At 35.5% G+C, this 23,680-nt stretch overlaps 4 gene segments (V, D, J or C); all 4 read left to right on the top strand.

The window, feature by feature from the left end:
- Positions 1-6,503: 6,503 nt before the first annotated feature.
- LOC125784521 (Ig heavy chain V region 3-6-like) lies at positions 6,504-6,960 on the top strand. The segment is given in 2 exon segments: positions 6,504-6,576; positions 6,656-6,960. Coding segments are annotated over 2 exon segments (351 nt in total).
- A 9,936-nt stretch (positions 6,961-16,896) lies between these two features.
- Positions 16,897-17,393, top strand: LOC125784363 (Ig heavy chain V region 914-like). The segment is given in 2 exon segments: positions 16,897-16,963; positions 17,086-17,393. Coding segments are annotated over 2 exon segments (351 nt in total).
- Positions 17,394-19,156: 1,763 nt separating this feature from the next.
- LOC111190153 (immunoglobulin heavy variable 3-66-like) lies at positions 19,157-19,609 on the top strand. The segment is given in 2 exon segments: positions 19,157-19,193; positions 19,284-19,609. Coding segments are annotated over 2 exon segments (363 nt in total).
- A 1,694-nt stretch (positions 19,610-21,303) lies between these two features.
- On the top strand, positions 21,304-23,494 carry LOC125784520 (Ig heavy chain V region MC101-like). The segment is given in 3 exon segments: positions 21,304-21,394; positions 21,590-21,912; positions 23,360-23,494. Coding segments are annotated over 3 exon segments (549 nt in total).
- Positions 23,495-23,680: the final 186 nt, after the last annotated feature.

The following is a 23,680-nucleotide window of genomic DNA, read 5'->3' as shown; positions in this document are numbered from 1 at the left end:
CAGAGTTCCACTCTGCTTTGGGCCACTACTGCATGACAATAAACCCAGAAATAAATGCATTTGTTGTATATGACACGTTTTTAAATGTATTCGAAGAAGTGCTGTCAGTCTAAAGTCTTTATAATCATAAGAAAATTATAATCACCTTTATCTAGACCTGTTACATCATATCATCATTCACCTCTTTCAAGTGAAAAGAACAAAGGTGTTTGCATTTAAGCAAATGATTATGTACTGTAGCAAAAATGTTACTAATAAAATATTGTCTCATTATAATTTAGTCACATTATATACTATTGACAAAGATTAACTATCTAACTAGTGTAATAACACATAAATAATATTCTGCAGATCTACTATTCATGTCTTTTATTGAGGACTTAATTGAGTAAGCCTCCCCAGTGCAGGCTAGAAAAAGTAAGTGAACCTATTGAACGATTTAGTCAAATAATATCTTGATGTATGTTGAAAAATATCCAGCACAACAAACCCTCTAGCTGTTAGAAACTTAAAACTCAAAGTAATCGCTGTATAAACAGAGACAGAGGAGAATTTTGCCTTCATGGTTTTCTTACAGAAACAGTGAGATTTTAAACTGTGTGTTTACTAATCCATTATTCGTTCGTGCTGGAGTAATGTTAATTTATAAATAAAATGTATTTACACGGCTAATATTACCCATTAGTTTAATAGTAAGTAAAATGCAGTGAAGGCTGTATGAATTGTGTCTCGCAGCACGAGGAAGAAGGACGTTTGTGGCCAGTATATCTGAAACACCTTAGCTACTGATCAAATTTCCATGGTAGCACAGCTGAACTTTTCCTATAAATGATGTTTACTCAGTAAGAGAAAGAGGAGGAGCTGCTGTGTGAATCAGCTGTGTGAGGTTCAGAGCGAGGGGTTTCGGGGGAACCAATCACCAATCAGGACACTGTGTGGAGCGGCTGTGTTCCGATCACTGGTTAATAATATAGTTTATTACAATTAATTAATTAATTAAACTTTGACATTTTGAATTGCTGCTGACTAATCATGCACTTCTTGAATTAAAAACATGATAATATTCAATTAAACATAAAGTAAATAAAGCAATTAAACATAAAGTAAATGCACACTGACAGTAACGTTCTAGAATATGCAACTCCCCTAATGAATAATTATAATGTATGCAAATGTAAGCATTCCCTCCGGATATAAATGTGAAGGTGAGACCCTCTCTCTGAACCTCTGGAGGGCAGAAAAGATCCTGCAGGTCCAACATCAACACAAACCATGTTCTCTACAGCTCTGCTGCTCCTGCTGGCAGCTGCTTCCTGTGAGTTACTCTGTAAATAACAGCTTTATCTCAGACTGAATGTTACAATAATCTCAATAATATGATATTATAATATTATAATGTATGTATTTCATATACTGTGCAATATGATCTACAGGTGTTAACTGTGAAGAACTGACTCAGCCTGATTCTATGATCATCCGTCCAGGTCAGAGTCTGACCATCAACTGTAAAGTTTCTTATTCAGTTTCTAGCTATGATACAGCCTGGATCAGACAACCTGCAGGAAAAGCTCTGGAGTGGATTGGACTTATCAGTAGCGGTGGCACACTTTACAGTGATAAACTGAAAAACAAGTTCAGCATGTCTGTTGACAGTGGAACTAACACAGTAACATTACAAGGACAGAATCTGCAGACTGAAGATACAGCTGTGTATTACTGCGCAAGATACACACAGTGATACACACTAATGCACCCATCATACAAAAACCCTTTGGCATGTAGAGTTTGAGTTATTCACAAAATATAATGAACACATGTTCACTCAATTATTCACTAATTACGTAAATCCTAGACAATAATGCTATTTTCATTTTTGTAATATTTACTGATAAAAATGGTGTATATTGTGGATGATTTCATGTTAGACTTTGTCAGTATGTTTGGACTTTTTGTGTGATATATGATGTAACTGATTTTGTTTCATATATATTATGTTTTAAGTAAGCTTTGTGCTTTTTAAGTTATACAATTGTTTTCTTTTTGCTGGTTTGGAGTCAAGAACAAATAAATAAATAAATAAATAAAACACAAACAAGTGTAATTTTATATGGTTTGTTATAATTATATAATCATACTGTTTGCTAGAATGATATCATTTGATCACACAAAATTACAAAACCAGTTTTTTAAAAGTAAGCAAACCTGAAAATGGCATTTGTCAGTGTAATCAGGTTGTGTGAGTAAATCTATTAACACATTTAAATTAATTTGGGTGATCAGATAATGGAACATCCTAGGTCAGACAATACTTGGATTTCTACTATGCATCCAGGTAACCAGGTAATCTCACAGAAGAATGTAATGTAAACTTCATACTTTCTGTTGCATCTTTTTGAAATAATTTGTGTAATCATTACTGAATTACTTACTAATTCGGTCTATATGGATCTTGTTTTTTATTTTACTTTTTAATCGTTTCTAGTAGTTAATATTGATGCCCTTTTAACTGCTTTCTCTATATTGCTGCAAGCTGTTTTTTTTGTGTCTGTGCCTTTTATTTTTATTTTTTTTATTTTGATAAATGTATGTGCATGCACCTACTGAGAAACCCACATACATACTGTGAGAAATCTGATCAGATTTCTCTGGTTAGATTTGAACCTGACTGGAGAAACTGGATTATGCTGTTTACATAATTACTTATATAGTCAGGTGTTTACTATAGAAATCTGATTATGATTGGATTATTGAGAGCATGTAAACACACTCAGGAGCATTGTCCCAGATGGGGATTAAGCCTAGTCCTAGACTAAACTTTCCTTAAAGGTGATGCTCAGATGACTTTCATCATCTCAGCATCTCACAATATGTGTCAAAACTGCATTACAAACATTTAAAACTTACAGTAATACAGTAATTACACTAACAAAACTGAGAGCTGTATATAACCTGCCAACGGATTCATCCGCTTTGAAAGGAGACCACGTCACACCCGCCCAGTTTATTTATTCTTCCGCATACTGTGCACTTACCAGTTCTCACCAGAAAGGTCTCTAAATCCCCCAAATTCCAAAACTTACAGACATCAGCTTTAAACTCCTGATAATGCAACATCATTGGTCAGCTTAACACCTTAACATGCTTGGAGGAGAACACTAACTACTAATGAAAATAAATTCAATGGAATTTAACCAAACAGAATAAGATCACAAAGCACATGCCATGGCTTTATACTCCATTCAAAAAAGGTTGTCAATCTGTCAGTGTTAAGTCTTTTAGGTAATACAATAAATGCAAAACTCCTGTTACCTTATATTGCTGCAAGTTGTCTAGTCGAAAAGAAACAGCCCAAAGTCCAGAAAGAAAAGCTTCTGCTAGAAGACAAGCTGTTTAATTTAGAGTTGCTAGGAAATGTAATGAATGATCCAATACAAATCCAAGTAAACCAATAACACACTATTATTGAGCACATTAACAAACACTCACAGAATATGGTTTGCCCATTAATGATAATTACATTACATTTTATGAGAAATCAATGCAGAAATCCAGATCATTTCTAACAACTAAATTGCTGATGAATGATCAAAGATTTTTATGAAATGAAACATGAAGAACATCCATTATCAGCCTATCTAACAGTGAAAGCACTGAGGTTAAAAACAGTTGGGGGTTCTTTACACTTCTAGAATATGCAACGCCTCTGTATGAATAATTAATTATGTATGTAAACTATTACTTGTTGACTTATAATCAGAGGTGAGACAGTCTCTCTGAACCTCTGGAGGGCAGAAAAGATCCTGCAGGTCCAACATCAACTCAAACCATGTTCTCTACAGCTCTGCTGCTCCTGCTGGCAGCTGCTTCCTGTGAGTTACTTACTCTGTAAATAACAGCTTTATCTCAGACTGAATCCTTTCATAATATCATTACTAAATTTAACCTTGTAAATGTGTATTTATGATCCGCAGGGGTTCACTGTGAAGAACTGACCCAGCCTGATTATGACCGTCCAGCCAGGTCAGAGTCTGACCATCAAATGTAAAGTTTCATATTCAGTTTATAGCTATTATACAGCCTGGATCAGACAACCTGCAGGAAAAGATCTGGAGTGGATTGGATACACTGCCAGTGATGAGACAGCAAGTCCTCCAGCTTACAATGACAAACTAAAAAACAAGTTCAAAATGTCTAGTGACCTTGGAACTAGCACAGTAACAATACAAGGACAAAATCTGCAGACTGAAGACACAGCTGTGTATTACTGCGCCAGATTCACACAGTGATTCAAATATGCAGAACAGCTGAACAAAAACTCCAACAGCTCACTGATGACCACAATGCTTGTAGCCAAAACATTTTCCAACAGGGCCTAAAGTATGGAATAAAGAATGCATTTTTCGGACCATAAAGCGCACTGGATTATAAGATGCACTATCAATAAATGTCTATTTTCTGGTCAATTTTCATAAACAAGGCGCACCGGATTATATTATAAGGCGCTCCGATAAAATCAACCGTGTTTAATAGTATCGCAAGTCTTGAGACTCGGCTCACGCAAATAGTGACGTTAACAATAGTGATGTCAACAACCAATAGGAGAAGAGCTACGGGAAGAGGCAAGAATATATTTCACGTGATTATTTACAAATGATTTTAAAAAGAACACATTTGGCAGGTAATACGCCTTGAATGGTTCTTACTTTAATATGTACAGTATTTAAAAACAGGTAGCACTTTAAAGTCATTATATTTAAAGTTATTTTATTTTGCACTATTTTGTCTTATTATGCAGTGTTATTTTTAATACAAACACGTTTAATAAAAACACGTTTGGCAAGAATGATGTTCTTTATTGCATTAATTCTATTTAAAGGGCAAATGTACAGCAGTGAATCTGTAATTCTTTACTATACAAGGTTGTAGCAAAAAGGGGGGGAAAGAAGCTTATAGGCAACTAACAGTGTGGCAGAAAAAAAACTGTTGATGGGGTCAAAAGTTATAAATACTCTGATAAATCAAAGTATTTGTATACACATTATGTGTAACTTAATATGTAATATATATTGTATGTAAACTGAAAAATACAGTAAACAATTTTCTAGATTGCTATACAGTACAGGCCAAAAGTTCTCATTCTCACCTTCTCATTCAATGCAGCGTTTTCTTTATTTTCATGACTATTTACATTGTAGATTCTCACTGAAGCATCAAAACAGATGGTTTGGGGTGGGGTGAGCTGGAGCACAGAGTGAAGAAAGCAAAGAGCCAACAAGTGCTAATAAACACCTCTGGGAACTCCTTCCTTCAAGACTGTTGGAAAACTTTTCATTTCAGGTGGCCACCTCTTGAAGCTCATTGAGAGAATGATGACAAGAGTGTGCAAAGCAGTAATCAGAGCAAAGGGGGGCTATTTTTGAAGAAACTAGAATATCATTTTTTTTTTTGTTATTTTACCTTTTTTTGTTAAGTACATAAAACTCCACATGTGTTCATTCATAGTTTTGATGCTTCAGTGAGAATCTACAATGTAAATTGTAGTCATGAAAATAAAGAAAACGCATTGAAAAAGAGAAGGTGTGTCCAAACTTTTGGCCTGTACTGTATATATAAATTACGATTTTAGTAAACATAGAACATGATATTTAAAAATAATTGTTAGGAACCTAGTTACTGCACTGTAGAATGCAGAGGACAAATGATTTGATGTTGAATTGTACATTATATAATCAAGTATGTGGAAACCCCTCTTATACTCATAACCTAAAATTAAGCAAATATCACTGAATCAAATATCATTTCAAAACATGCAAAAAAAAAGTTCATGATCATATTTGTAAAGCATATTGTCATAATGTAACAGCGGGTGGAGCTAAAGTTCAACAAATGGAGAAAAGTGCAACAAGCTCCATAAAACAAGCTGATAAAATCAACCTGCTCACATGAGTACTGCCTGGATACATCAAACTATTAGAATCTGAAGGCTAGCCTCATTATTATCCACACCAAAAAAAAAAAAAAAAAATACAAGACTGTTTCAAAGAGTTTATTGAGTGATGTCCTAAGATGTCCTAACCAGCAAACCAACAAAAAACATTGTACAAGACCAAATAAAAAAATGGGACAGTATGAAAAAAGAGAAAACCTAAATGATGTGATTTAAAGTAGGTGATTTTAAGAAGTTCTTGTAATTATGATTTGGTAAAAAAAAAACAGGATCTATGAAAGGTTGGGTCTTTGAGGAGCAAAGATGAGCAGATGATCTCAAGTTTTTCATCCGATATGTGAGAAAATGATTAAGATCTTAAAATGTTCAAAAACAAAAGCAGAATAAACTCTTTTTAAACAATATTTATACAAAATAAACAATGATTGATCTGATGAGCTGTTCCAATACTTTTGCACATTTATTGTATTTGGTGAACATGCACTACTCTAAATGCAAATTGCTCTACCAGCCTCCCTCATATAAAGATGATCTGCTGGATGAGATGTTAGATAGAAGAAGAGCATCTTCATTCAGGTGAACAATGATCTCCTCAGTGTTGCTGCTGCTGATCATAACAGCAGTATATGGTAAGTATAACGGTGTATGAATTTCTACATGTTTATGAAAAGGGTCTGAAACACTGTGTTCTCTCACTGTTGTTCTCAGGTGGTGTAGACTGTCTGGAACTCACTCAGCCCGGCTCTTTGGTTGTTAAACCTGGAGAATCGTTCTCCATCTCCTGTAAAATTTCACAATCAAGCTACTGTATACACTGGATCCGGCAGCCTGCTGGGAAAGCTCCGGAATGGCTGGGATATCTGTGTAATGATGATAGGACTAATATTAAAGACTCAGTGAAGAGCAAGATCAGCCTCAGTCAGGACACTTCCATCAACACAGTGTATTTACGAGGCCAGAACTCTCAGACTGAGGACACAGCTGTGTATTACTGCGCCACACACACACAATGATACAACCATGCAGAACAGCTGTACAAAAACCTCCTCCACAACTCACTGCTGCCCTCAGTGCTCCTCTCAGCATAAGAGAAATGTGCTGTAGTTTCACTGTAGTTCATTATCACATACTATATCTCCTGCTTGCCTTGAGTATGAATATATCAATCAATACATTTTTACATTAAAAAAGAAAGGAATAATAACAAAAAATATCTTTTCTTTCCAGGTATATACAGTATTTTTCAAAAGTTTGGGCTTTTATGAGAAGCAATAAACACAGTTTCTGTAGCTAATCAAACGTTAAGCAAACATAAAACAGTATTTTCAGCAAATAAGAAAGCATGTCACGATTCTCACTGCTATCTTACCCCCCTCATAAACAGTCTATTTTCACACCTTGCATTGCGCCATTAAAATAGTGATGGAGTTTAGGAATATATACTCTTTTAAAAAGTAAGTTAGTTACTTTATGGAGTACACGTGAGTTGTCCTCATGCTGAAAACGTGACTTAATTTTTACGTAGTCCAGACGTCACTCCCTGAGACGCAAGAAAAAAAAAGCAAAAATAGATCTTTTCATTAAGGAAAATGACAAAAAACTGACTTAGATAAGTAACTTTAATCTGATTACTGGATTGTAAATAGTTACACATTAGATTACACTTTTTTTTTACTGAAAACTGGTTAGAGTAGAGTAATGCACTACTAAGTAACAAGTTACTGACATCACCGTGCGGATGGGCATTGTGGTCTGAAAGTGAATGAGGTGTGTTCAGGCAAATCCAACATTTATATCAACAATAAACAGAATACACAATGAAATAACAGCGTGGCAGCGTATTCCTCTGTGCCAAAGTCAGAGTGCATCTGGTTCTTAGGGAATAACAAGTGACACGCTGACTGGTTTATTCTATGCTATGCAAAAAGAAGTATATAGTTAGACTTAGCACATGCCTTTTGCACATTACGAGCTGTACAAGGTGTACTTTTCCCATCGCTACGATAGCAAAGACACTGACACACCCCAAATCAAACTGCACTTTGTACGGTTGACGGCTCGCCTATACTGTAGATCACTAAAATAGGGCCCTATGTGTTTCATAGTAACAACAACAACAACAAAATCATTAACAGTTCATGCAACATGTCTTTTGGCTACAAGTTAATGAATCAAAAATATAACTTTTTGGCCACAATCAGAAATTGTGCGAACTGTGAAAAAGGGGGAGGATGTATTATGTATTGGGGTTGTGTTATGGCCAATTACATTGGAACATTGAAGTGTTCAAAAACAAGAATTAATAATGTTTTATAACAAACTTTAAATTCACCTTTATTTATCTGAGGAGACCCAGATTGTATTGTCCTATTTGGTCAATATATAATACAATATATAATAAATCCTTACAAAAATATACATGAAAACATTACAACCCCAAACATTTATACAATTTCTAACTTTTTTTGGATATTTGCTTAGATTTTAATTTCATTGCAGACAATATGAAGCTGAGCAGACAAAATATTAAACATATAAATATTTTTACACTGTTCCAAACTATTCTAAATATGATACTGAAATAAGAACTTTATGAGCTTTATTGATAGGCTATGCTTTACTTAAGATAGCTTAAATATGAAAAAAAGTTGAAAGTTACATAATTGTAGTAAAAAAATTAATTTCAGAACATATTTTTACTCCTCCACTGGATCTTCCAGCACATGCAACACCAGTGAAATGAATTGAGGAGGACACAGATGGGTCAATCTATTTGCAACCTATATATCAAGAATAATAACATTTTATGATTTAAAATAGAAGAGCAATGATTTATTAATATAATTAATTGTATTGTAAAATCCCATTAAAACATCAAGGATTATCTAGAATCTCTAAAGCTATTTGTTTAAAGAGGTAAAGGAGAGGAAATAAGCACATAATACATTCTTATTAATGTGTTTATTGTTTATTGGCATTTGAAAGTGATTTTGTCATAATTTAAAGATGAATAAATATCACACAGGCAACTGGCATGTTTGTTCAATAGACAGGTTCATTTTAGGTTTAGGTTTTAGTTTATGCACACTACCATTTAATCAAACAACAGGTGGAGCTAAAGACCATAAAATTAAACATCCTGCACCAGATGTATGATGTAAATACTGAGTTTCAAATTATTTACATATTTTTTAAATATTAGAATTAAGAGAAACCTTCTGTGGAACCCAAAACCCAATAAGAATCATTGCATATAAATTATACTATATTTAATATAGGAATAGAAGATCCAAACTACCAAGATTTCACAAACTACCAGCATCAAGCCCCCCTTTACATGTTATTAGGTTATTCATATTCAGGAATAAATGTCACATAGGACTACTTATGACTTGCAATGATGTAAATATTGATTAATTGCTTTCGACATGGACCTAAATAATAATGGCAGTATTGTGTATTGTTTTAATAATTTCATTAAGTTATTATGTTTTTCTGGAGCAGAATAAATGGACATCATACATCATTCATTTGCTTGTAAGTTTTACTTTTACTGTATAAGTTATAATATTATATCTATTAATCTGTTATTTGGTTAAATGCCTCCTACCTTGGCAAAAAAAGCTTTTGGAAACCATCATAAAGCTACTGGCTAAATTCTGGTTGAATAACTGGTTATTCTTCTTGGCAGAATAGGTAGAACTCTTGTAGAAAGCTATTGATTTCTTAGCAAGGATGCAGCACAGTCCACATATCCTTAATAGGGCCCTTGTAAATATCCTGCTTTTCCATTTTAAGGTGTATTTGGGGTCAATGTCTTGTTGACAAACTCAATTCTGTTCAAATTTGAACCATCTAGCTGCTTCTCCATCCTTCTCCATTATTTCTTTGTTCAGTACTCCATTTCAAGTGGCAGCAAAAACGCTGCAGAACGTAAAGCTACCACCACCATGCTTAACAGTTGCTAGCTACAGTGTTCTATTGCGTTGCAGTGCCTCACCATTTTTTTTTCTGAACATATCACTTAATAATTTGGACAAACTTATCTCACCATACTCACTTGAACACAAAACGTTTATTTATTGTCCACGTGGTCAGCTGCAAACTTTAGTCAAGACTGAAGATTTCAACTCAACTCCACTAACAATAAAATAGTAAATATGGAGAGAAAAGAAAATAAAGACCAGTTAGTCATCCAGCTGCTGGCTTGAGGTCATGCTACAGAATATCAGAGGTAGTCATCCTTCTTTATTATTCCATACATTCAGTGTAATACTTCAGTTTCAGTGGCAGCAAAACATACGCAGAGCATAAAGCTACCACCACCATGCTTAACAGTGGTGCATTACTTTTCTAAACATACTGTACCACTTAATATTTCGGACAAACTTATCTCACCATACTTACCTGACCATAAGACCTTTATTACCACTTTAGTACCACTTCATTCAAGATTCAACTTAAGTTACATTTAAATAGTAAATATGGAGAACGTAGAATAAAGGCCAGTAGGTCATGCAAATAAATATAAATAATATTGAATTGTCAATGAAGAAGCAAAGAAAAGCAATGCTTTCAGAAGCCGTGAGAGGGTGCTTTTATACAGAAAAGTTTAAGATGATGTCACTCCCATGATGACATTTCCTCATACAAATAAGATGCTTTTTTCATCATCATCATCACCATCATCATCATATATAAAACAGTGTAGAAAATACCTGAACCACCTTAAAGTCAAGATTCAAGAGATTCTTAAAGAAGCTTCAGACTGCAAAAATGTTTTGTGCAACAATAGTTTTGCTTCTTGCATCAGCATCATGTGAGTCTAATTAAGAAGATTAAATTTTATTAATGAGAGAATGGTTCAAATTTAATTTTAGTGCTAATTTATCTTTTTTTATTACTGTTTTTCATTTAGGTATTCACTGTATTGAACTGACCCAGCCTGGATCCATGGTCAGTACCCCTGGTCAGTCTTTATCATTAACCTGTAAGGTATCAGGATATTCAGTAACTGATAGCAGCTACTGTACAGACTGGATACGACAGCCTGCAGGAAAAGCTCTGGAGTGGATTACCACTATATGTGGTAACGGCGCAACAGACACCAAAAGTTCCCTGAGGAGCAAGTTCAGCATTGCTAGAGACTCCTCCAGCAGTACTGTTACACTGTCTGGACAGAATCTGCAGACTGAGGACACAGCTGTGTATTACTGCGCCAGAAGACCACACACAGTGATGCAGCCCTCAGGAGGAGCTGTACAAAAACTGATTATTAACACATACAGTCATATACAGCATGTAAAACATACTGTTTGTACAAGTTAACACATAAATTCACAGCTGAAAACAATTTCTTACACCCAACTGCCATAACATTCTAACCACTTGCCTAATAATGTATAGGTCCCAGTGATGGCATAGTTACTGTCAAGGCTAGCCAGTACTCAGACACGTGCAGATGCAGAAATAGAAATGCATTGTAAAGTAGAAAACCAATCAATACTCAGCAAAGGTATGCGTGTGAAAGGGCTATTTACACTGTGAAAAATTAGTATCCCAGACTTCCAGGGGGTGTACTGAGATCAGGTGAATGTGTGATGTCAGTGTGTGGAGCATTCTGGGTAGTGTAGTTCGGAGACTGGAGATCGCAGGGAGCACTGAGTGTGGGAGAGACAGAAAACAGGTGCTATCAGCACCAGACCTGACAGTTACTTTGAAAAAGTAATCTGATTACTGATTACTCCTTTAAAAAGTAAGATACTAAGATACTTTATGGATTACTTGATTTTAAAAGTACCTAAAATACTTTCAAATTACTTTATTGGTTACATTCAGCAACTGCCACCAACACCTGCCGACAGAGTGAGCAACCAACCTTGATACTGATCATCTATAACTGATAACTACAAAGTCATTGTTTTAGTGTGAGTGTGTGTGTGGGGTGGAGAGATTGGGGGCTCGCTGTGTGAGTTTGTGTGTGTTCAGCCTAAGTGCTGGGTTTATCCTGTTAGCTTGTTAGTTTGCTAGCTGTGGTTGCGGCTGACAGCAACCATTGTAAGTTCCAGCAATAAAACTAGCCTAAAACTTTTGATGGCTAAAGTTCATAAAGACAGAGAGACATATAACATTATTTATACATATTTATACACTTCTACACCTTAACAAAAAGTCAGATTATTTGCATTGTTGTCTGTGTACTGTAGATTAAAAAGTTATTTTATATATAGGGTGTTATTAATTAATTATTGCTGTTTAAAAAATGAATTATGTACTGGTATATATAAATAAAGCTTATTACATAATGTGTAGTGGCATATTGTAATACCACAACTCCTCCTAGCATTAGAGGTTTGAGTTCCTATCTGAGTTGAGTTTCCAAAAGGGTTTTGTGATACTCTGTACTGGATCAGTGACCTTATTGCTCAATGCAGTCTTGCTAGTTTGGAGGTGTGGACTAAAGCTACTCTGACTGACTTTTTTGGGAGCCATGCCTCACCAAAAAAAAAAAACTATCAGAGGATCTACAATCAAAAATTACTGATTTTCATACAGGCAAAAATGTGGTGATTTTAAAGACTTAATAACTTTATATCACCAGTTTACTAGAAGGCAAAAAATAGCTTTAATTCGGGACTGTGGCTTTTCTGCCAACAAGTGGACCCCCAGTCAAAATTACCCCAAGAGCACAACAGAGACTCATCAATGAGGTGAACCATGAGTTACAGACAAGGATTTAAAGGTGTAACATCTTTGTTTATGATTCAACAATCCGTAAAATCCTAAACAAGCAAAGTATCTATGGCAGAATACTATGAAGGAAGCCTCTGCTTACCAAAAGAACATTGTTGCACACCTGAAGTTTGCAAAAGAGCACATGGACACTCCACAGCGGTACAGGCAAAATGTTTTATGAACAGATATTACCATTATTACAAATATTAAGAGGGAAAAATTAACAGGATAATATGAAAGTTACTTTATATTAGATGAAACTTTATAGAAGTTGGGTGATGCAACAGGACAATGACCCAAAACACTGGAGGAAGGATACATTACAGAATGGCTTTAGAAAACGTAGAGTGGCCAAGTGAGAGAGCCCAGATCTCAGATGCTATGGATTGAATTGAGGAGAGACGTACACTCGAGGCGTCCAAGGAACACAACAGAGCTAAAGATAAACTTTCTCCCGAACTTTTGAAGTCGTATCCACAGATACAGGAAGTGCATGGTTAAGCTCTTTGCTGCCGGGGAGGAGGGTTCACTCACTTTTTCTTCTACTACTTTGAGGGTTAAATGAGTTTGTTCACCAAAGACCTGCAAGATCATTGACTAGGATGAAGATCAGATTATATTTTATAACAAGTTTATGCAGAAAAACATTAAAATTCATAAGGATTTTACATTCGTCTTGTCATTTTATTCAAGAAAATATATTTTGTCCTACATGTAATAAGATATTCCATAACATAAATACACTTTCCTCTCATGAATCAACAGATAAGCAAATATAAACTCCCCAATTTAAATCAGGAGGAGAGGCTGAGTATAATAAGCTCTGAGAAGATCTATGAAGATCCATCCCACAGCTTCCCATCTCTCATCATGTTCTCTACAACTCTACTGCTCCTGCTAGCAGCTGCTACATGTGAGTTTCTCTTTAAAGATTATATATATTTTTTATTGTTATATTGAATTTTTAATATTTACGTACTTAATGCAAATATACAAAATATCTAAATTTTCTTTGTCTTATTTTTTTATCAGCAGGTGTTCACAGTGAAGAACTGACTCAACCAAGTTCTATGATGGTCCAGCCAGGTCAGAGTCTGACCATCAACTGTAAAGTTTCTTATTCAGTTACTGGCTATACTACATTTTGGATCAAACAACCTGCAGGAAAAGCTCTGGAGTGGATTGGTTTTATTAACAGCGGTGGGGGCACACGTTACAGTGATAAACTGAAAAACAAGTTCAGCATCTCCAGAGACACTGGAACTAACACAATAACATTACAAGGACAGAATCTGCAGACTGAAGATACAGCTGTGTATTACTGCGCAAGATACACACACAGTGATACACACTAATGCACCCATCATACAAAAACCCAGAGACAGCATTCAAACCAACAAATACATTATTTTAGATGTGTTGTTGATAGTGATGTTATATTTAGCCATGAATTCTAAGAGAGGAGAAAACAGTGGCAGAAAAGCTCTCTGACTGAAATATTTATAGGTTTTTGTTTGAGTAAAATGAACATTGTTGTTTTATTCTATAAACTATAGACAACATTTCTCCCAAATTCCAAATAAAAATGTTGTTATTTGGAGCCTTTATTAGCAGAAAATGAGAAATGGCTGAAATACCAAAAAAGATGCAGAGCTTCCAGAAATCAAATCATGCAAAGAAAACAAGTTCATATTCATAAAGTTTTAAGAGTTCAGAAATCAATATTAATCACAGTTTTCATGCATCATCGCATGTTCTCCTCCACCAGTCTTACACACTACTTTTGGATAACTTTATTCCACTCCTGGTGCAAAAATGTAAGCACTTCAGCTTGGTTTGATGGCTTGTGATCATCCATCTTCCTTTTGATTATATTCCAGAGGTTTTCAAATTGATAAATTAGGTCAAAACAAAGAAACTCATCATTTTTAAGTGTCTCTTATTTTTTCCAGAGCTGTATATTAGCCAAATACACCTAAAACATGTCCTTATACTTATAGTATCAAATTATGGATGGTGCCCACAGGACGCTCCTGGATAGGTAGGTAGGTATTTCTGATTAGTGGACTTTTCTCAGTCCAGCAGTGACACTGGTGAGGTGATTAAAAACTCCAGCAGCACTGCTGTGGTGGTCTGTCCTGTGGGGTCCTGAACATTAAAGAACAGGCTGAGATAAGGATAATAATAAATTATACAGAGAAACAGATACAGAACTACAATCTGTAATTATATAATTACGTGCATTAAGTGCTCCTATATGATCAGTGCATCTGAAATATTGACTATGAGTAGTAAGGAGGTCATAATGTTATGATGTCACCATTTGAAGTTCCCTTGGCACGATGATAGTGATAGTTTGTGATAGTTTGGTTTTAGTGATAGTTTGTAATTAGTTTGGTTTAGCCAAATTAGCTCACGTACTGCATACGCCTTACCCCATCTTTTTTTTTCTAGCAGGTTCAAAATAATTCAGACCAACTAAAATTACAAAAGCTTACTATTATCAGTGACAGTGACAGAAGAAACAGAGAAACTTCATTTTTATCTCAAGATCACTGGAATTCATATATATTGCAGTAGGGGGCACCCTTTACTCAAAAAAACTAAATGAAACTGTATATAGTGCTTCTGTGATCTATTCAGCAATATCTTACAACATCAGTCTGTTATGCAAATATTCCTTCTATAATTGTAGAGTAAATAGAAAAGAATTTAGATTTGTAATAATACATCATGTTCCTCAGCTGTTCTTTCAACTGCTGCTGCTGCTGATTGCAGCATTTGAGCGTGAATTACTTTCAATGAAGAATCCTATTAATGCACTAAATATGAATATATGAACCATATTTAATGTGCTTTATTAATGATTTCTCTGTGTCTGTGTTCAGGTGTTCACTCTCAGGTTGTTCTCACACAGTCTGAACAGTCAGTAGCAGTGGCTCCAGGAGGATCCCACAAACTCACCTGTAGCTGCAGTGGGTTTATTTTTGGGAGCTATAACATACTGGGTCTGACAGGCTCCTGGAAAATTAAAAATCAACAATCAAAACAGCACTGTTAAACAGGCCAATTTTAAAACTAAAACTCGGTTACTTTACAGTTTAGACTCACATCTTATTAATGCTCTCACATTTCACATCCAGCCTGTTTACGCTAAATCCAATATGAAAGTTAGGCTAATGGGGGTCCAATTTGAGAAGGGAAAATTGCTGACCAGCCCCAGTATCTGTGTGCAAATATCAGGACTAGTGGGGAAGCAGGGTGAGTGGGCTAAAGTCAGGCTGCTAGGCTAAAAGCTAACCAATGCATCCAGCAACAATCTCCTCAGGTAAATAACCACACACTGTGTGAGTGTTCATTATGTCCAAAGGTTTCTTGAAAGGTAATTTATACTATACACATACCTTCATTCATTAGTTTATTGTGTAATTACATACAGCTTCTATTATTAAGTTGCATAATAAGTTGTAGGAGTCCAATATGTATGTATATCTAATATTCAAATGTCATTACGCAATTTGAGAAATACCATGAAGGAAGCCTCAACCAAACTAAAGGATAGTAAAAAAAATGACTTTATATCATATTAGCTGAAACTCTGTAGAAGTTGGGTGATGCAACAGGACAATGACCCAAAACACTGGAGGAAGTATACATTACAGAATGGCTTTAGAAAACGTGGAGTGGTGAAGTGAGAGCCCAGATCTCAGATGCTATGGATTGAATTGACGAGAGACGTACACTCGAGGCGTCCAAAGAACACAACAGAGCTAAAGATAAAACTCCTGAAGTCGTATCCACAGATACAGGAAGTGCATGGTTAAGCTCTTTGCTGCCGGGGAGGAGGGTTCACTCACTTTTTCTTCTACTACTTTGAGGGTTAAATGAGTTTGTTCACCAAAGACCTGCAAGATCATAATTTTTTATGTTATTATTTTAGGCGCATTATATTTGTCAATGCCATTGACTAGGATGAAGATCAGATCAGATTTTATAACAAGTTTATGCAGAAAAACATTACAATTCATAAGGGTTTTACATTCATCTTGTCACTTTATTCAAGAAAATATATTTTGTCCTACATGTAATAAGATTTTACATAACATAAATACACTTTCCTCTCATGAATCAACAGATAAGCAAATATAAACTCCCCAATTTAAATCAGGAGGAGAGGCTGTGTATAATAAGCTCTGAGAAGAACTATGAAGATCCATCCCACAGCTCCATCTCTCATCATGTTCTCTACAACTCTACTGCTCCTGCTAGCAGCTGCAACATGTGAGTTACTCTTTAAAGATTATATATATTTTTTATTGTTATATTGAATTTTTAATATTTACGTACTTAATGCAAATATACAAAATATCTAAATTTTCTTTGTCTTATTTTTTTATCAGCAGGTGTTCACAGTGAAGAACTGACTCAGCCTGGTTCCATGATGGTTCAACCAGGTCAGAGTCTGACCATCAACTGTAAAGTTTCCTATTCTATTACAACTTATACTACATTTTGGATCAAACAACCTGCAGGAAAAACTCTGGAGTGGATTGGATACATCGGCTGGAGTGGGAGCACAGCTTACAGTGATAAACTGAAAAACAAGTTCAGCTTCTCCAGAGACACTGGAACTAACACAATAACATTACAAGGACAGAATCTGCAGACTGAAGATACAGCTGTGTATTACTGCGCAAAAGGCTCACAGTGATACACACTAATGCACCCATCATACAAAAACCCAGAGCTTTTGAAACTGGATAATCAGTTCATCATTTTACACTGATATGTTGTAAAAGTAACAGTAACATGATTTTTTAACAATAAGCATTCCTGTTAATACTTCAGTTCCAGGTAATACATATATTGAACTATTGATTGACATTATCATTCATTGTCATTTAAAATACTTAATAGACAGTTTAGCTTGTATAGTGCCCTGGATGCAGTCCCTATTCAGCACCCATGGGTGTCTTATGTCACCCATACCTAAAACAGCTGTTGTATACAGTCACAATATTAAAAAATAAAACAATTTAAACCTAATAAATATAAACCTAATAAAAGAAGAAAAAAAAAATTTTCTTTTGAGACTAAGTATGAACATAAAAAAGACCAGATTAATATTATACACACAAAAAACATTTAACAAAATGCAAAAAACAGTATGTGGAATTATTAGAAACAAGAAATTAACCACAGTATATTGTTACATTTGGTATATTATCTATAATAAATATATATATATATATATATATATATATATATATATATATATATATATATATATATATATATATATATATATATTTTTTTTTTTTTTATATATATATATACAGTGTTTACCTTCTTGATGATTTCTTATTTTTTGCATGTTTGTTACTGTTAAATGTTTCAGATCATCAAACTAATTTAAATACTAGTTAAAGACAACACATATTGTTTTCTTCAGCTTTCAAATGAAGGTTTTTATTTTTAAAGGAGAAAAAAAATCTAAACCTACATGACCCTGTGTGAAAAAGTCTTTAACCCCTAACCCTAATAACTGCTTGTGCTGCAGATACTATCACATGAGCACTAGATACTTCCATTCCACTAGGTAATATTAGATGTGCTCCAAACAGGAGAGCACTAGATACTATTGGGAGAGTGCTTGTTATTGTCAGATGAGCTCTAAATACTATCAGAGACCACTAGATACTATCAGATGTGCTCTAGATATTATCAGCTGAGCACCAGATACTATCAGGTGAGCAAAAGAAACTGTCAGATGAGCACCAGATACTACCAGGTGAGCACAAGATATTTTAATGTAAGCACTAGGTACTCTCAGATGTGCTCTAGATACTATTAGGTGAGCAATAGATACAATCAGGTGAGCATTTAATACTATTAGGTGAGTACTAGTTACTATCAGATGTGCTCTAGATTCTATCAGATTTGTTCCAGATATTATCAACTGAGCACTAGATACAATCAGGTGAGCACTAGACACTATCAGGTGAGCACTACATACTACCAGATGTGCTCTAGATTCTATCAAGTGTGCTCCAGATATTATAAACTGAGCACTAGATACTATGAGGTAAGTACTAGATACTACCAGATGTGCTCCTGATATTATCAGGTGAGCACTAGATACTATTAAGTGAGCACTAGATGCTACCAGGTGTAAAAAAAAAAAAAAAAAACTTACACCATAAATACACCATGTCACTTTTACCTGAGGAAATGAATATATAAATGAATGAATAAATAAATAAATATATTCAGCACTTCTGTTCACAGCCTCCATATGAAAGAAAGTGTTTGGAGGTGTTTCTGCTTCAGAAAGAGTAAATGCTATAATATCTAGCAGTGCTTAACCAGTATAGCATGTAAATATGCAAATTCTCCCAACCTATCATGTGTATATAAACAGCTTGCTGTAGCTAAACCATTCTAATCACAGTGACCCCGACTAGATTAACCACCATGTATCAGTTATCTCTGCTCGCTGCTGTGGTGTCCTGTACGTCTCTTTATAATCCTTATTTATTATATTACTGAAATGATGCTAAATTCAGCGTGAATCTTAATCATACTCATTACTGATTTACAGGTGTTTACTGCAGTGTTTACCACGATCAGCCCAGCTCACTGACGGTGAGGCCTGGAGAGGCTTTAACAGTCTCCTGTAAGATTTCAGGATATTCTCTCAGTGATGGCACTAAGGCTCCTTCATGGATTCGACACGCTGAAGGAAAAGCTCTGGAGTTCATTGGAATGATCCATGCGAGTGGAAGCACAAACTACAAGGAATCATTAAAGAACAAGTTCAGCATCTCCAGAGACACGTCCAGCAGCACAGTGTTTCTAAAAGGACAGAATCTGCAGCCTGAAGACACAGCTGTGTATTACTGTGTACGCTATACTGGCACACGGTGACTGAAACTGTAGGAGAGCCTGTACAAAAACATGCAGAGGCAGAAAACTGCTGTTTTTATCCTGGTGTGAGGCAGACCCATGATTCCCCCACCTTCTCACATAACAGTGCTGTAGTCATTACATTAATGTTGAAAATCATTTTCTAAAATTGTCACACACAATTTTTAAGGCACATTTATTTCAGATTTTTGCCCAACTTTGCATCTGAAAGACTTTCCAAAATTTTCTTTTTATATCCAGTCTTATGAGTTATGGTTCACGCTACATGATTTTAGCCCAGATTTTCGTGTATCTCTTGGTGCTTGCTCAGTCACGGACTGTGAACTACTGAAAAAAGCTTGCCGATCCATTGCTGATTAATTGTCAACCAGTCGCAGACGCCTGGCAAATTTTTGGCATGCTAGATATCTGATCCAGTCAGTGACTGTGAGTCAGGAGCAGCAGCTACCTACAGCCAATGGAATTACAGAGAAAGAGAGAAACATGGGTCCAAAATGCAACCCATTTATGGAGAGTCTGCTCACTTTCTGTCCCCCTGTTATATCAGTAAATTACTATTAAACTCTAGAAGAGCTCACGAGTAAGTCCTCTATGAATGAGTTGAATGGAGCTAAAAGCTAAAATCCTTAAATTAAAAATTAATAATGAACCACTTATTCTTTAATTTTAGAAACTAGAATAATGTATTTTAGTAAAAAAGCAAAGAAAGCATGCCTGTATATTAGAGTTTATCTACAGAAAACCAGTTTTACATTGTAAAGCACTAGCATTACTGCTACTGTGAGCTGATTGGCTAGAGAGCTGATCCTGAAGATACAGGTAGAGCATGTTTAAAAGGTTTATAACTTGAGTTTAAAACAATACAAAATTATGTCTGCTGTACTGAAACATTTGATATAGTTCTGTGTTGAGGACATAAGTACATATTTCTGTATAAAACTGATCAGAAATTTATAAACTCTTAAATCAGTTGCTTCATATGAGACGATTCATGTTGGACTCACTTTAAGTGCGTATTCTCCTCTATAGAGATTCTCTGGCCTGCCATTAGAAGTTCTCGTGTGTTCAGCTCTGGTGTGTTCTCGTGATGAACGTGTTTCTGGAGATCTGTTAGATGAGTTGGTGATTTCTCACAGTGAAAAAATTGTAATTTGTGACCCTGTGATGCTGATCAGTCGTATAGTGTTAACGTATAGTGTGAACAGCACAACGACTGACGACTTAAAAAGTTGTGTAGTTGGCATAGTTGTGAATGACTCATATTGCAGCTGTTATTATTAGCAGCACTTACATTTCCAGCCTTTTATTGCCCTATTACAATATTTTGTTTTATTTTTTTGTTTTTATGTGTTCTATGTTGTATTTTAAATAAAATGTGGGGCTGTGAGGTGTGAAAATCACTGTGTTCTGTTTTAATTTAGATTTATTTACATTTTAATCAGCATCCCAATGATTTTAGAATTGGGGTTGTGTATCTCTGCTCTATAAACTGCATTTGGTCACATAAACAACTTTAATTTATAGCCCCTCCTTATTCATGAAATGTAAATTATGCAAATCTCTAATGCAAAACCACCAACTGGAAACCAGCGGCTGCAACAGGCTGTATATAAAACAGACACACACTCATACACACACTATATGTACACATATATACTGTATTTACACACAGACAGAATCACAGAATAGGAACAATGCAGGGATCAGTGTGTCTCTTTAGAAACTCACTGACTATTAAAACAATCCTGAGCTGGTCTGTTCTGCTCCTGCTGTCCTCTTTAACCCGTAAGTGATGATATGATTGTATTACAGGTTATTTTATCATCCATATTATCTCTGATGATCCATTCATTATAAAATGTAAATACAGTGTGAAGGACAGCTGTTGTATCATGCCGGAACTCTGATAGGTTCTGTAGCTTCTACTAGAAATGAATTCTGTTTAATAGTCTCTGTATCTGACCTATTTCCTCCTCTCAGACGTCCACAGCATCAGTCTGACCTCGTCTCCTGCTCAGGTGAAGCCTCCTGGAGAATCTGTGAGGTTGTCCTGTCAGATTTCTGGATATTCCCTCACAAGCTATGGAACAGCTTGGGTCCGGCAGCCTCCAGGTAAAGGCTTGGAGTGGATCGGGATCATCTGGGGTGGTGGATCTATAGACTCTGGATCTTCTTTTAAGAGTCGTTTCACAATATCCAGAGACACGAGCAGCAACGTGCTGTTCTTAGACATCAGCAGCCTGGAGTCTGGAGACACGGCTGTGTATTATTGTGCCAGGAGAGACACAGTAGTACAGCTCAGTGTGAGCACTGTACAAAAACATACACACACACACACACACACACCTGTTACTCAGAGTCTACTCTGACTATGTTGAATGGTGGAATAAATATAATATAAAACCCTAAAAAATTGTTGTAAATCTAAGTTTAATCAACAAAACCAAAATATATATTTATATTTTAGCCAAATACACCTTAAACTGGACCTTATCCTTATACTTAGTATACTTATACTATCAAATTAAGGGCTATGCCCACAGGACGCTCCTGGATAGGTAGGTAGCCATTTCTGATAAGTGGACTTTTCTCGGTCCAGCAGTGACACTAGTGAGGTGTTTAAAAACTCCAGCAGCACTGCTGTACCTGATTCCTTTATACCAACACAAAACCACCATATAGTTTCAGCACTGCTGATAATAATAAAGACCCACAACCCGCATAATAATAACAGCTGCTCTGTGGTGGTTTTGTGGTCATGTGAGGTTCTGAGTATGGAAGAACAGGGTGAAATAAGGAGGATAATGAAGTATACAGATACAGAACTACATTCTGTAATTATAGAACTACAAAATGATCCTATATTATCAATGGAGGTCATAATGGTATGCCCTACATAATAATATGATCTCAACATTTGAAGTACTATTGGCATGATGATGTAATTAGTGTATAATTAGTTTGGTTTAGCTAAATTAGCTCACTTTGTTTCTGCTAACTTGCTTACAGTATCACAATTTATCATATTATATTAATTTGCACCCAGTATTTTATTGTATATAATTGGATTCTTACCAGTATACAGCTGTAGTGCATACACTTTAACTCTTAACTCTTAACATTTCAGACCAACTTGAATTACAAAAGTTTACTATTATCATTGACAGTGACAGAAGATGCACCAGTTTGGAGATTTGTCACACTGTAATTGATATATATTGCAGTAGGGGGCACCCTTTACTCAAAAAAAAAAAAAAAAAAAAAATTAAACTGTATACAGTACTCGTATGATCCATTCAGCAATATCTTTCATCAGTCTGTTCTGTAAATATTCCTTCTTTTAATGTAAAGTAAATGGAGAAGAATGTAGATTTGTAATAATACATCATGTTCTTTCAACTGCTGCTGCTGATTGCAGCATCTGAGTGTGCATCACTCTCAATGAAGAATCCTGTTAATGGACTAGATGTAAATGAACCATAATTAATGTGCTTAATTAATGATTACTCTGTGATCACTCTCAGGTTGTTCTCACACAGCAGGCACGTGCAGGGGGTGGGGGGTGGGGGGGAGGATTGTGGCTCTTACTGTCCAAAGTGTCTTTTTGTCTTTTTTTTTTTTTTGTAAGTGTATGTGTGAAAGTCATACCTGTTTTGGCCGGGAAACTACTGTATTTCCCGTATTTCACGTATTAGTATTTTCCCGTAAATTTCCAGTATTATATTAAATAAAAAAAGCAGTATTGATCAGGAGACAGGTCGCTGTGTGAATGGGAAAGCTCTTAACGGCAATCATGGTGCTGGTTCACGGATAAAGTCCCGCCTATTAGGAGAAACAGCCCATCAGCTCGCTGGTTTTGCGGAGCGTGGAGGAGAGCTAGTGTGAGTGGGGAAGATATGTTTCTGTATAGTGTTTCAAATCAGGAGGATCCCACAAACTCACCTGTAGCTGCAGTGGGTTTATTTTCGGGAGATATAACATGTATTGGATCAGAAGGCTCCTGGGAAAAGACCAGAACTGATCAATTTCTATAATACTGACTGTCAAAAGCTCAGCCCAGACAGTTCAGAT

The sequence above is a fragment of the Astyanax mexicanus genome, chromosome 19 (assembly GCF_023375975.1).
Source record: "Astyanax mexicanus isolate ESR-SI-001 chromosome 19, AstMex3_surface, whole genome shotgun sequence".
In the NCBI taxonomy this organism is placed as follows: Eukaryota; Metazoa; Chordata; class Actinopteri; order Characiformes; family Acestrorhamphidae; genus Astyanax; species Astyanax mexicanus.
Note: the sequence above shows the minus strand (reverse complement) of the source record. Positions and strands in the feature narration are given on the sequence as shown.